The sequence below is a fragment of the Heloderma suspectum genome, chromosome 1 (genome assembly GCF_057233095.1).
Source record: "Heloderma suspectum isolate Gila_16-S chromosome 1, 16-S_ref, whole genome shotgun sequence".
Lineage (NCBI taxonomy): Eukaryota > Metazoa > Chordata > Lepidosauria > Squamata > Helodermatidae > Heloderma > Heloderma suspectum.
In genome coordinates this window covers 83,362,277-83,377,877 of record NC_139458.1, presented here as the reverse complement: position 1 = coordinate 83,377,877, position 15,601 = coordinate 83,362,277, and the positions used below count along the sequence as shown (strand labels likewise).

The following is a 15,601-nucleotide window of genomic DNA, read 5'->3' as shown; positions in this document are numbered from 1 at the left end:
AGACCTTCACCATCAAACGGAAAACCTTCTATTCTTGACTTGGTTTCTTGATGGAGACCTGAAGTGCGGAGCCATGCATGACACCTGAGTGAGATAGCTGCCATGATGGCTTTGGAACTACAATCAGCCATGTGTTGGGCTGTATGGAAATGTTGGCCCACTAATCTGTGAGTTTCAGTTTGGAATATCATTGCCAAATTCTTTATGGTGTGCAGAAGACAATTAAAGAAGGTTGCTGCTTTTTCCCATAGAAATTACTGATAAGCTTCCATGCATGTCTCGTAGTTCACAACTCAAAGGGATAATGCCACTACTGAATAAAACATGCAACCAATTGAATCCAACTTCCTGCCCTCCAAATCTATAGATTGGGATTCTTGTACAATTACAGAGTTTAGTGTCAGATGCTTGAAAAGTACAATCGTCCTCTCGGAACCTGTAGAGGTTCTCGGTTTTTCTGGAGCTGGGTGGGAGAGTGGAAAGTTTCACCCACAATTGCTTAATGACATGGAGTAAGGTAGGAAGCATCAGGATGGCAACTAGTGGAGCCAGATCAGGTTGTACCCTTTTAAAGACTGGGTCTGTAATAGGGACTGGGGCAGTCTTTGTTTCGAGTCCAAGGGATTTGGCCATCCTGAGAATCTGTCCAGGGTAGGGCCTGATGTTGTCCGACAGGGGCATATGAATTTGGTCACCTACGCCAGCCTTTGGAGAAGAGGTTGAAGCTTGGATAGAGGAGGGAGATGATGAGTCTGAACAGTAGTCACCTTGGGTGGACAAAGGTTCATTAGTTGGTGGTTGAGTGGGAGGAGGCAATGAAGGCTGGGTAAGCTGTACTGTAGTGGAGACTGCGTAGTCGTTGGAGGCTCTGGAGATTTTTTCAGGATCATATCCTGGAAGAAGCTGGCCAGAAGAGGCAGGCAAACATGAAGCAGTAATTTCATAAAGTCTGAGGTCGAAGTCGTTCTGTCTGCATGGCTTCACGTGGTTTGGAGACTGTATGAGAAGGTGGTACACAACCAGGAGCTTCTTTAGGTCATTCTGAGCAAAGAGGAGAGTGAGAACGATGTGGGTAGTAGAAGTGGTACAAGTTGTCTGTATCCCTCTAGTCATAGTGATGTCTCCTAGGAGGCGAATGGTCCTCATATTTATTTATTTAATTTATTTCATTTCTATACTGCCCAATAGCCGAAGATCTGTAGTAGTGGGGGCGTCTGCAGCCCTCCTGGGGTATGTTATAGGAATTTTGCTAAAAACCTACAAAGGACATTGAAGAAGTCGGTGATGGTCGTCCGTACCAAGAAGAACTGTATTTCTGAGGAGACAGGTCTCTATGTAAATAGAATGGTTCTGGACAGAAACGAGCCAGAGAGCAAGCATCAGACACCAAACCCAGGCACTGAATGTTATCCGGGGAATTATCAACCATGGAGGTTGTAATTTCTCCAGGACTGGAGTCGGTGGTCATGTGGGAGACTGCAACATTGTTGTAGTTGGCAGAAGCAGGGCTGAAGCAGAGCCATCAAGGATGGCTCAGGTTTGATAACCAGATTCAACTGTGTGAACCATCTTTTTCTTTTTTGGTCCTGGGGCCCAAGGATTACCAGGGTGATTGTTTCAGGACTTGGTCTGTTTGACCTGCTTGGTATTGACTGTAGGGGCCAAATAGCTGGTCTTGAGCTGTTGGTCCAGGTTGACTGGCAAAGCTGTCGGTACTGGACAGACAGGAGTTTCCTGGATTTGGGGGGAAATGTCCTGACAGAGTCTCCATGTTGCCATGTACTGGAGTGGGTTGAGACGGTGTCAGAGTAGTCTTCTTGCATTTAGAGACCGATGCAGTGTGCAAAGATCCATCTACTGCTGCCGTGTCAGAAGCGTTGAGAGCTTGCTCCTAAAGTAGGGTGTGAAGACATGCTTTTCTGTTTCTCGTAGCCTGCTTTGTAAAGGCTCTGCAATGGGTGCAGGAGTCTACATCATGTCCCTCTCCTAGGCAGAGAAGGCAGTCAGAATGCCCATCGATGAGTGGTATTTTCCTGCTACAGTGGGTGCAGTGTTTGAAGAAGGCCTTGGAGGCTATATGCCCCAAAGAGGTGGGAAAAAAGGGGAGAAAAACTCAGGGCAAAAAGGAAAGCAAGAAAGAGAAAAAGAAAAAGGAGGCTCTGTTCAGCATCCCAGCGGGACAGAGAAAAGGAGATATTAGAGAGGCAGGCAGGAGGCACACCTGGAGCATGTGCAGAGGGGGTGGGCGGGGCTCCCACCTAAAGCTCTGTTTAGCTCTAGAATGTTCTGAAAAGCTGTTCTCCGAAGGTGCATAACCCACATGTGTGAGTCACAGAGACCATGAAGAAGAACATACATTTTCTGAAGAACCATATGACCGTAGGGAGATGGTAGCTGAATTCCTTGAAGAAGTGATGCAATTGCGAGATGTGTACATGTTTTGTGGATATATAACAAACATTTTGGGCTTGAGCATTGAAGAATAATCTGATTTACATAATTACTGAAGTCCAAGGACATTACCTAAAATGGAACAGCAGAGAGCAAAAGCTTATCTTTCTACTGTTTTATTTAAAGCACAAATGCATTAACAAGACTCCAGTCTTCTTTCTTCAGATCAGTTTTATTTCATTATTGCCTTCTGGCAATTTCCATCAATAACGCAATACCCACAGAATGGATGACTATGACTCTCAACACAGAGAACACACACTCTATAGGAATATTACATGTTAATTTCATCTTTTGCAATACCTAATGGTGCTGAAAAGATGTTATGTATAGTTGCTAATTTGGCTATTGTTGGTGGCTACAACAACAAGGCCACAGAAACAGTCAAATAAGTTAAGCAATCCTCAAGCTGCTTATTTCATGAATGAGGTATACAGGCTCTCAGCTCAGCAGCATAAAAAGCACATTTTAGGTACATTTGCCTCCCAATAGAACATAAAACTTAAGTTACAAATGTCTGATTGTGTGTAGATTGTGTGTAAAATGTGTTCATTAGTTGGGTCTTGCAACAGTCATGGAGCTATTTAAGATAAGCAAACAAAGGCACAGAGAAGCAATGAAACTTGACCAAGGTTGTGAGTCCAGTACTTCCAACCCTGTTGTCATGAGAAGGGAGATTTTCCTCCCCTTTCAGTAATTAAAAATTAGTGCTACAGATCAGCTGCAGTTAGGATCAGCTTCAACTCAGCAACAACTTTCAGTAAACTGTCAGAGTAGGCAATTTCACAGAGCCTATACACCACAAAGGGATACTTTCACATAAGGAAATACTTCCCCCCCCAAATAGTTAAGTCTGCAGAAATCCATAGAAGGCAGGAAGCAGCCAGGTATCAGTGAAGACAACTGCTTCTCTGTAGACTCCATTGATCATGAGCAATTTCATGAGTTCCTTCTACCTTTATTGATTCAACAGTCATCATCACTGCATCGCCCTCCCTGTGCATTAGGGGGTGGAGGGATGAATATCTAAAACATTCTGGCATGTCCTATGGATTCCAGTGTACTAGTTAAAGAATATATCTAGCCAATCCAGGTTGGGAAAAATAGGTACAAGAAGAAGTGAAGGGGCCTGAAGAAGGGTGGGCCTCTTCGTGCACTTTACCACAACAACCATGTATCTAAAGAAACACATTCTGAAGTTCCACAGCATGGCTAGCTCTGCATGTTCTCATTAAGCAGCAAACCTTTCAGCAAGAATTACTTACGTCCGTGGAGCTGGGGCTGGGCAGAGACACAGGCTGAACAGTTGCAGGGAAAGAAAATGTGGTCTCTGTCTTTTCATTTTCTGGGGAGTCAGGATGACTGGATAGAGGGGATGTGGGGGTTAGAGCCCCAAACCCCAGAACCGTGTTGTATTTAGGTGGACGACCTACACATTAACAGAAGGGAACAAAAAAGGGGGAAAATAATCTTACATACCTTTGGCCAGTGCTCCTCATTGGCTAGCATGAAAAAGGAAGTGATGCAGTACAGAGAGGAAGTTAGTGTAATAGTCACGAGTGAAAGAAAGCCAAGTAAAGATTGTAAGTTATTTTTAAAGACACAACGAGAATTGCACAAAGAAGGATGGTATCATAAAGGAGAAAACATGGCTCTTCAGAAGGTCAAAGAGCAATATGCCAGATATATCTATACCACCCCCCACTATTTAATGTGTGGAACTTTTAACTCCACCCTCAAGTCCCACTGGCACCAAAAAAGCTGCAATTATTTCTACCACTTTGATTTACTGAGATATCTTCCTCATGCTCTTATGACAGATGGTACCTACTAACACTAGATCCTTTTTCTAAACCTTCTTTCCTTTCCTCCATCCTAGAGATTTGACAACCCCAAGCACCATATGAAAACTATAATATTTTCATTTGGGCAAGAATTTAGAGGCTGGGGTAATTTGGGGAATATTTTAAATTATATTTAAGCTTTAACAGCTTTTAAATAATCATAAATCATCCTGAGCCTAAAGGTGAAGCATAAATTTAAATACCACATTTGTGCTAACTAAAAGTCATAGAATTTCACAAATGCAAAAACACCTATGGCTTAACCCCACATCCCCACCTAAATTTCTATCAACACATGGAGCTTTGCAGTACTTTAGGTGGGAGAGAAAATCATCAGAGCAAAACTGCAAGTAATATTTCAGAAAAACTTCAGGAAGATACATCTCACAATGAAATGTGCCATTATTCTAACTGAAATCACAACATTACAGAAGATATCAAATCTTTGGTTTTTTATATTACTGCAGCTCTAATGACTGATAAGAGGCATATGCTCAGAGGAGAAGACATTTAAGCAGTCATAAGCACAACCAGAGACTGAGAGACAGAAGTACAGAATTAAACATTCATAGGAAGCACTATAGGTGACAACATCAGGTGAAGCCTGGTAGGAAGTGGCACCGAAGGCCAATGTCCTTTGTGTGTTTAGGGGCAGAATGCTGACAGTAGTGCAAAAACCGAACATGTCCAAGTTTGTTTCAGCCCAGAATCAAAGTATGCATGAAAAGACAGGCTCATAGGAACATTTGATTTCCTGGCCAAATACATTAATAGCTGAATTGATCAGTATCCATTACAATGAACCATTTGGGAAATGGGAAAGCCTGCTCAATGTAACCTGCAATGAGAGCATCACTTCACTTCCAAGCTGCCAAAAGCTGCCAAAGACTACATGATTTTCAGGTGCTATCATTTTAGGCAAAATTAAATCAATGAACGAAGAAAATACATTCCACTGAAACTGCTCAGCTGCCTAGTCACTAATACTCCCATGTGCATGCACACACACACTCACTCTACAACATACATGGTGCCTCGAGTTTATCATTGCACATCTTAAATATGAAGGATCCTTTTAAAATAACCAGTTATACAGCTTACACTATGTGTTCTTTGAAACACTTCACTGACTTGGTCATTTATTTTTGAACAGCAAGCCCAGGAGCAGAAGAAGTATTAGGACATTAAGAGAAATCAGGGCCAGATATGCATATAGAGCTCACCACTGATATTTGGCACTGCATAACATCAGGAGAAATTAATCTCAAAGCCAAACTCATCTCTACTGTGCAAATGGCTGCCTCTAAGAATGCAACAACCACCACACTAGATCAGATCAACAGTAAGTATCTTGTCTCAGACACAACATCTAAATGTTTGAGAACCTTTTAGTAATACTAAGTATGCATGATGTAGTGCTTGCACTAAATAAATTCAGCAGTTATCTTGTGGCAATCTAAGATTTAGAGATACCCAAAGCATTAGGATTTTACTAACCCACATTTGAACTCAACAATACTGATGGCTATTACTGCCTTCAGAGGCACAAGATCTACTCTCAAAATTCAAAAACTGCAAATCATCTACTTCCTGTAGGGAAAAAGACACTTAAAGGTTTAAGATGCATGGTGAAGGCAGAAAACTTCCCTGATCAAGGAAAAATGTTTTGGGGAGGTATATTTCGCTCACAATGTACACCATCCCAAATGCAATTTGGCTGCTTTCCTATAATACTAAATATACTTTCCCCATAAAACTATGTTCATTGCAGAAGCAATGCAGTCTGGATCATCAGGTATGAGCAGATGTCCCCTGTTATATGATTGTTCTGTGGGCTGGCTTTGCCCCGCTTTATGTTCCACCTGCCTTCTAGTTTCACATGGAGAATTTCTAAAATTAATTTCAGAATTAGCTCATGCACAGCTTGCCACAGTTTTCAATTTGCATAATAACCCCCCCCCCACACACACACACACACACTGCCGCCTTATAGGTTACAGATGTGCACACTGATTAAATCACATAATATGATCAGGCCACTGAATTAGGATTCCTTTTTGCATGGTATTTTAATCAATGTTTAATCAATGGTATGAATCAGCAACCTGTAAGGGAAAAAAAGATGCAAACTGAAAACTGTTACAAACTGCATATGTACAGTAGTCAGAACAAAGTCCATAAATCCCAGAAGAATTGCTGATTATTAATGCACTGTTGCCACTCCACCCTCAAGACCATGAATTCAGAGCCTCAAAAGCCAAGGAGAAAATGGGGTGGGGAGAATCTCATAAGTATCCTTATGGATGGTATTAAGAACACCTTGGCTGCCACTCCATTTCATTCATGTTCAAGTAACTCACCTTCCAGTGTAACCTGATCATTTCTCAATAGTGCAGGTAGAAATTTCATAAACAGGAAGTCCATATATAGGACTAACCCAATGGTACTTTGCAGCTAGGCAGTTAAGGGATTCAGAATGGGAGCGAAGTTATCACACGCTTATTCACAGCCTGACTGAAGGCTTAAGCTGAGTGATCTGGGCTGGAGTTCTTTCCTGGACCGTAATGGTTTTCACACAGGAATTTCCCCCATTTATAGATATCCTTGGCCTAACCCAAAACCTACCCATACAGGACACTTCTGTAGATAAGCTGCCCTTCATTCCTATTATGTGTATTATTTTGTATATAGTTTCTTTCAGTTGAAAAGAAAGGGAAATTAGCATACAGGAAAGTCCTATTATGAGAAATGTACCTCGTTTACGTGTCCCAGGATGCATTGTGCTATTCAGGTATGTGACTGCACTCTTCTTGCGCTTTACAGTAGAAAGGAACAAATTAATTGGCAAACATTTTGGCAGGTGAAAGCTGCACACAATACACACACACAGAGTAAGTTTTATATAAAAAAATCTCTACATAATATGCACAATCTGGAGGAATATATATGCTTAAAACACACTGAAACAAACAAGATTTACTGCTTAACCCATTAATTTCAATACAATTCAAATGTACTTACAACTTTTAGATTGTTCCCACTATGTGCCCACTATCTGTTCTGTTTCTCAATACAAGCTTACAGAAAGCCTAGCTCAGCCTTCCAGATGTCTTGGGCTACAACTCCCAGCATTCCTGACCAATGGCCATGCTGGCTGGGGCTAATGCGAGCTGATGTCCAAAACATCTGGATGGCGCTGAATTTGGGAAATATAGACTAGCCTTTCACACCAATACTGATGATCTGGGAAAGTAGCAGGAAACTGCAGATGCGGATTCCATTTAGCAATGAGATAATTTAATACCAAGTCTGTAATCATTCTAGAGAAGAAGGTAGGAGGAGATGAGGGAAAGCAAGGAGAAAAATTATTTTCACTTATTGTTGTAGCTCATGCTCATATATAAAGCTATGAAAGTCCCACCTGCCTGCCTAGACTTGTAATAGCTTTCTGGGTGAATGATAATAAAGAGCACTGAGCAAAATTATTTTTTGTTAAGTTATTTATTTTATAAGCACAAGAGTGATACCTCAGGCTCAAAAACCGCTCCGCTGTACACTGGATTTGCTGTTGTTCTTCGTTTCCTCTCTTGTCTCTTACTTTGTATTTCTTGAGAAAAGAAGTAGTTAGGTTAGAATGAAAAGCATTTCCAAAGACACAAGACTTCACTACATTGAGCAAGTTAGGAGTGATGAGCTATCATTTCCAATATGCTCTGTGCAAACCTAATTCTGAAGGAACATCTATATTACATAAAATGTCTTGAAAATAAATAAGAAAAGTAAGCATGTTACCAGATTAGCTTAAGAAAGGGATGTCTACTCCCCCCAAACATCTCAGTAGATATTTTTATCTGTCATGTTCTGAGTCACACAAAATTTGCTGTTGGCAATTTAGTCCAGGATCCACTATGGTATATGAGACTCTGCCATATGTACACTGACGCATATTGTAAAATTAATGATGGCAACACGCAATACATCCAGAAGCCAGCAGCATACAAAGATGTGTGAAGACCTAGTTACTTCATTTCTATCCCAGCCGAGTTCCTCCATGCAATGAGCCTAGGATGGGATACAAATTCACAGCGAAAGACTGTGGGTTGAATCCACCATCATCCTTCCGTGGGCAGAATGATTCTGGATCCAACCCTGTTAATTTACAAACATAAAACAGTAAAACAGAAAGTAGAAAAATAATATAATCAAATATAAAATACATCTAAATATATTTAATCAACATCTCATTCGTTGTAATTTACGAGTAAGGAAAATATGCTGTTGGAAAAACTATACTGTAGTAGTTCTGATACGTAATAAATCATATTTACAGCCCTATAATCCTGGTCAAACATACCTCAAAAACAGATTAGCATTTAGGTTCTCCTATTTAAGTCAATATTTCATGTGTGTTTAGTTGAGACTGGAACATTTCCAGAGCTCAGCTGAACTCTATGCATGTTTACTTGGACATAAACACCATTACAACTTCCTCCTAATATGTGCATAAAAATGTAGCCACAGTCATTTTTCTTACCTTCTAGATGGTCATGTGTAACCAGTCCAAGAGATACCATGAAGGCAAGTTTCTGTATCAGAAAAAGAAGAGGAAAAACCCAAGCCACTCAAAATTAGAAGAGGAATTAAATTCATATTGAGGTGACATAGTAGCTTACTCCTTCATAGAAACCGTATTATTTTTTTTAATTCTTCAAAAACATGTACCACCATATGTCTCAAAAGTACTTCAAAACACAAAGTAAACCACAGTGGTAACTATGTATCTTGATACAACTGGCAACTCCTCCATACAAATAGAGATGCCATGGTCAGCTTTGTGAACCTATGACACATGTTACACAGCAATCTTTTTCCACAGGTACATCAATATGCTCTGTAGCAAACTTGTAAAGTCTAGTCAACATATATGCATTTCTGTGTGTCTTTAAACATACACACACATGCATGTGGGAACCGTGGACAGTATCCAGTGCTGTCTCTACACCTCTGCTGATTGTGCTGCACCAGCAGGACCCACTGACAATGCAAGAGGAAGTTACTGCTTCCTAGAGCAATGCCAGAAATGAGCTGAAACACTCATTTCCGGAATGGGACAGGTCAGCAGAGCTCCCTTCTATGAGCTTGGATGACCTGTTCCATTCCAGAAATGAACATTTCGGCTACTTCTAGTTGCTTTAGGAAGTACTAAGCTTCCTGTTGCACTGGCAGTGGATCCTACTGATGCATGGGCATCATTGGATATGGTCCCCAGAAGCATACACATGGTTGTATTAAAGATACACAGACACAAGTGTATACAACAATGTATGCATTGCTGCAGATAAACATCAATTTAGTACAAGAGTACATGCAAAAAACACAATTGCCACATCAAGTGTGGCATCCTCCTTATTCTGTAATATTTGGAAATGCAAGCCCAGATTCTCAAAGTTAGGCTTGCAATTGACGACATTTGAGAAGCAATGCTCTGGAGCTTCTTTTTAGCTACCTTTGCTCTAAACTTTTATCACAGGTGGCTGTAGAAATTAGCCTGAAAACATGATTGCCAAGAGGGTTGTAAACGTCTTTCAAAAAGTACAAGCTATAAAACTTGGATTCCAGGAGCTTGCAGGCCAAACAAAAGCAGGTCACTCTCCCTCAGGAGCTCTTCAGACAATATTCCACCCTCAAAATTCTATTGGGGTGGAGGGAGATGAAAATCAGGCCTTGGGTCCCTGTGCACCTTCCCTTGCAAGGAGAAAGTGCTAAGTTATCCAGAAAATTCCACTTTTATTAATTTACCTAGGAATCTCAGAATTTGAAATACTTTTCTAGCCCTATTGACTTTGTTTTGCAGTCCATGAGATAATGTACAGTGAAAATGGGATGAAACCACTGCCACAAAAATCTGGTGTCTCTTGAATTCTAAAATGTGGACCATTGAGGAGTCCTGTCTCTCAAACATTTGTCCTAAACAGCCAAGTTAGAGAAAAGTGAACTGCAGCTTTTTGAAATTCAGTTTTCATGCACTGAAACTTTTTATAGCAGTCTAAGATTAGAATAATTTGGCTGGCTTTTTAAAATAGATACATACAGCCATAACGTTCTGAGCAAATTGCTTGTGCAGCAATCATCTGGGCAGTTTGGGAATCCTTGCTTTGCATATTATATGGTGGAAGCTTCTTTATTTTCAGGTTCTGAGTAATCTCCTGTTGGAGAATTTAAATGACTTTTTAAAATTCAAATTACCCTATATTCTGTTCAATATATTTTCAAAGGGTATATTGACAAACATACCTGTTTTCAAAGGGTATATTAACTGACAAACATGCCAATTTTTAAATTTTTAAAATTAGATGGACAACAAAGAGTTTATAGCAGGTAGTGCTATACTGTTGTATAGCTGCTAGAATATTAGGTTTGGATGTGGAAATCCTGAATTCAAATCTCTGCAGTTCCATGAGGTTCATGGGTGGCACTGGACACATCACCATTTTCAGCCTAATCTAAGATGTTCTGAGGATAAAATGCAATAGCCCCATGTAATCCATGAAGGAATGGGAACAAAATGTCACACATATTCACACTCTTGACAAATACTGTATAGGTGTTCTAAAACTTTAATGACATTCTGACCAAGGACAATCACAGGCATAACTGGAACACAACTGACATATCCTAGGTTCCCTTCAAATATTTAGTTTTCATTCGTTGGAGAAGTTTATATAAAAGCATACTATAATATGTGAGCTGGGAGTCCATGGTTCTCAACTTCTGTGATTCCCAAGGTTTCAAGATCAGGCTTCAAAAATTCCACTCACCATGGCAACCTTGGCACCACCCTCTGGTGAGAATAATGAGCCATCCACTTTACTCCTAACTCTGTAGTTGCATGTGGGTGGGACCATCCCAGCAGTTGTGCAGCAATCCACTGCACCTCCAAAGTTGGGACAAAGATAGGGGGGCTGTTTGTGAACTGCATGACTAAAGCACTGGGCGGTGCGCCTTGGCCATGCAGAGCTAAACCGGCAATCCTGGCTTTTTCTGCTCTGGAGAAGGGAAGGCTGGCAAAGGGCAGAACCAAAGCAAGCCCTTCCCCATTCCCACTGGCCCTTCTCTCAGGTGGGAGGGAGGACTTGACACTGGCCAGCAGGGCCAGCCAAATACTGTGGACTTTTGTTCAAAATGTACCTTTGAGGCTGGAGAAGTTGCTGTGCCTGATGCGGTTTACACCTTCCAAGAATGAAAGACAGTTTGGTACTTCTACGTATAGATTACAGAATTGGTATATAGCATAGTAACTAACAGTGTGAGCTAGAAAGGCCCTCATTCAAGTCGTATCTCAGGCAAGGACTTGTGAGGTGGTTCCTGGCAAGGCAATATTCTCTCAGCCTCCTTTCCAGAAAGTGAAGATTTATTTATTTACAACATTTGTGTATCACTCCACACCTGTATATCAGTACTGATTAATATAAGTATATATATTAATACCAGCCTACATTTTGGGGTTATTGTGAAGATTACTGAGACAATATGAAGAATGTGGATGCTCTTAAGTGCTATATCTATGCTAATTATCATCATCATAAATAGTTCAGAAGTCCCAGTCCTGCAAATATTTGGTGAACAACAATATGTGGCTAGATTCAGCATTCCTGAGAGCCCTCTTCATTCTAGCTGTTAGAAGAATTGTACTGTACTGTATTCTTTTAAATATTTGTATTGTATTTTATCTCTTTAACTGTTCGTATGGCACTTTAGTTTTTTAACTGGGCTGATTAAAACTATAATTAATAAACAATTAACACAAATAATAAATAATATGAATAACAGAGAGGGAGGAAATGTATATATGAGATAAGGAACAAAATAAATATTTCTGATGGCAGAATTTCTTGTTTATCCCTACCCCCAAAGGATTTTGTGAATATCTGCACTAGATACCTGTGGGTTTTCTTCTCGTTTTGGCTTGGGTGGTGCAGGAGGGTTAACAATGTGAATTTCTGTTGGCTTCTCCTCTGTTTCTGCTTGGGGCCTGATAGTCTGACAGAGAAACAATAGCAACTGAACATGCATTTCTTACCTTAGCAAAACAAACAGATACAGTGATCATGTATTTATTTACCAGAATGAAGATTTTGCCTAAGAGTTCCTTTAAATACGCGGTACATTTCAAACACTGTCCCAAATAACAATAACTACCTGGAACATCAAGATAGTGTACAACGCCAAGACTTAAGTAACCGAGTTGAGCAAACATACGAAGTAATAAGGATCATTTTGCATTTCAGTCTGTGAATAAAAACACTTATAAAATATACCTGGTAAACAGAACAACTACAGATGTGTTGATGCCTTATGGAATAACTTCCCATGAAAAGCTTGTCTAGACATGATTCTGTTTGCATGATGCACCCTACCCCTCTATCACTCATGTTTTATTATAACAAGAATTTGCCTGAAAATTAGTTCTCCATAATTCCTGAGAGCTTGCATTTTCCTGAAACTCATTTGCTTACTAATAGCAGAATCCTCTGTATGTAGCATCATAAATGCCTGCACAGTGACCCCCACTTTATGACATGGATGTGAAGTCACAAAATGATATCAATCTGTTCCAAGGAGACAAAGGTATTTTCAATACCTTTATCTGGAAACATGTGAAACATAGAATATAACTTGAACCATTTTCTTTGAAGGTGTACATTATTCTGTATTAGTCCTTGGTCTCATTTACTATGGACCGTCTGTTGCTATTAGCTTGCATTGGCTGTCCTGCTACAAACAATAACAGCTATGTTTACACACAACACGAAACAACAGTTTTGTGTTGCATGCACAAACCTCTGACTTGAGTGCTTCTCTCGCCTCTCTGGCACAGCTGTGAGGAGGCATCGGAACCATTTGTCATTACATTCAAACAGGGACAAGCTGATTAGTTTAAACTTTATCTGAAAAATATCTGAAAAAGCCACCTTCAAACCATGGTTAATGATCCTGGCACATTCATATAAAACATAAACACTAATTGTAGTTCCTGGTTCGGACATAACGATAAACTGTGGTTAGTTTATGTGATTAGCAAACTGTGGTTAGCAAATACTTCCCACCTCCTTCATGCTGTCATGCCAGAGGAGAAGAGAAGGGGCTAAATTATGGTTGAGTGTTATATGCGACCCAGACTAACAGTCTGACATGTGACATTTTTTGTTATTTGTTTTGTTTGAATCAATTTTAGCCACTTTGGACATCTCCACTGAAGGGGGAAAGTGAGGTAGACATTTTATTATAAATATATATTGCAACTTCCTAAGACTGGCAAGTGGAACAGAGCTGTCTGGTTCCACCCTCACCTGATAAAACCTTCTACCATGCCATTTACAACCAGGAACCAGACCATTTACCAGACTTGAACTTGCTTTTGCTCTGTCCACCTGGGCTGAAAGGCAGTTTCTGATATAATGAAGGACCTTGATTTTTACCCTCTGCACTGGCACAGTGTATGTGCTTTTCTGTGACATTTTAGTACTAGGACTTGGGCTGAAGTCCTTGCCCGCACAACAGTTGCTGACTGCTGCATCAATGGACAATTTATATCTACTTCAGAAAGTACCTATTCATAGGACTGGAACATACATATTGAAAAAATTAAGTCACTTCTCCTATTGATCAAAACATAATCAGACATGGCAAACTTGTCCAGCTTAAGCGACTGAAAAAAAGCAAGCTTTCAAGAGCACAAATCAGAAGACTCCAAATTCAGTTGCCTGTATTTGTTTAAAAAGAAAGAAAAAGTATTACTTTTGAAATCTGAAGTTACAGCTTAATTTTTTTCACCTGTCCAATATTATAAACTACTTACATAAGGTTAGCTGTAACCAATGGTAATAAGTTTGGAACCACCTTTAATTTATTATCTCATTTGCATGTCAGCTTCATGAGAAATGTCAGCAAGGTTATGGGGAACTTTTTTTGGTGGCAAATGTTCTCTGCTGAGTCAGCAGAAAAAGCACAAAACAGGTAAACTCTAATAATTCCGATGTACTATAAATAAAATCACAGACCAAACGTCTGCCCATAAGAACTCCTGGCTATTGTTCACTTTAGGACAAATAAACAATGACGGTTAAACTACTACAGAATATGCATTTCTCCATCTGTACCTGTTTCTCAACATTTGGTTTGCTGATCTGTAGAGTCTGAGGTCCAGCAAGCCTGGTACCTGGGGCTGCTATAACAATGCTGGTGAGTTGTGCCACTGGAAAGGTTTTGGCTATGGTTGCTGTTTGCCCATTCACAACACGGACTGGGTGTATGGAATTCTGTGAGGAGGGCAAGGAGGTGGGTGTGAACTTCGTCGTCAACATCACAGGCCTCTGAATAAGCTGAGGAGCAGCAAGCATAGGAGGAGGTGGGGCTGGGGCAATAGGGATATTATTCTGGGCAACTGGTTTAGGCCGAACCTACACAAGAGAGAGGGAGAGAGAGGGACAGAGAGAGGGAGACCACATCAGACTCTATTTTAAAGATGTACTTAATGCATTAACCAACTATCAACAAACACGTCTCAGTACAGTATAGATTTTATCTTATATAGCGCCACATATCAGCACTGGAAGGAACTAACTTGAAAATTGCTCCAAAGTTTGTTTAACCACATCCATGATGGTTGCACCATGCATTAACTTTGTTGTTGTTCAATTGTTAAGTCATGTCCGACTCTTCGTGACCCCATGGACCATAGCACATCAGGCCTTCCTGTCCTATGCAATCACTACTTGTGCATAAATGTTACCATATGCTGTTGCACAATCCTGCCATCTTTTTTGGGCGTAAAAATATTTGTTCACACATGTTTTTTTCCTATTTCAAAGGCAGTTTGGGGAGAGTAGATCAAAAGCATATACTGAACATCCAATGCTATATGGCCAAGGAACATTTGACAGTGGAGGAAAAATATCTATGGAAACTAAAACATGTTATCAAATACAATCATATTTGTACTACCACTATATGTTTGGACTGTTCTGAGGGAATTCACAGGTCTTATTAATTTTAGTATTTTTTAAAGTTGAGGGTGCCAGATTGGATCCCAAATGGTCCAGATGTTATTTATTATTCAGCCAACTGTGTTGGCAAAAGTAGAAAGTTTCTGAATCACACGACCCTCTCTTTAAAGCAGGGATTAACCATTTTTTAAGCCATCTAAGTTTCTTCAGGAGCAATACGGGTGCCCAGAGCATTCGATGGGCATACCTCTTTTGTAGCAGCAAATACTTCCACAATTTCTGATCTGTTTTATAATTGAG

General features: G+C 40.2%; 2 protein-coding genes across 5 annotated transcripts in view; one reads left to right on the top strand and one right to left on the bottom strand.

Annotated features, from left to right (window-relative positions):
- LARGE2 (LARGE xylosyl- and glucuronyltransferase 2) overlaps nucleotides 1-5,502 on the top strand; it is an 88,671-nt gene extending 83,169 nt beyond the window's left edge. Inside the window, exon 16 of the mRNA XM_084850542.1 lies at nucleotides 5,449-5,502. The gene's annotated coding sequence lies outside the window, so the exon portion shown is untranslated. The remainder of the gene's footprint in view (nucleotides 1-5,448) is intronic.
- The window catches only part of PHF21A (PHD finger protein 21A), a 228,779-nt gene that overhangs the window by 9,634 nt on the left and 203,544 nt on the right, over nucleotides 1-15,601 (bottom strand). For all 4 annotated transcript variants that reach the window (XM_084850563.1, XM_084850573.1, XM_084850583.1 and 1 more), the window contains 6 exons: nucleotides 14,456-14,755; nucleotides 12,237-12,335; nucleotides 8,830-8,881; nucleotides 7,823-7,902; nucleotides 7,050-7,110; nucleotides 3,717-3,880 (listed from right to left, as the gene is read on the bottom strand). In XM_084850563.1, coding sequence (XP_084706689.1) covers nucleotides 3,717-3,880; nucleotides 7,050-7,110; nucleotides 7,823-7,902; nucleotides 8,830-8,881; nucleotides 12,237-12,335; nucleotides 14,456-14,755 — 756 coding nt within the window. The remainder of the gene's footprint in view (nucleotides 1-3,716; nucleotides 3,881-7,049; nucleotides 7,111-7,822; nucleotides 7,903-8,829; nucleotides 8,882-12,236; nucleotides 12,336-14,455; nucleotides 14,756-15,601) is intronic.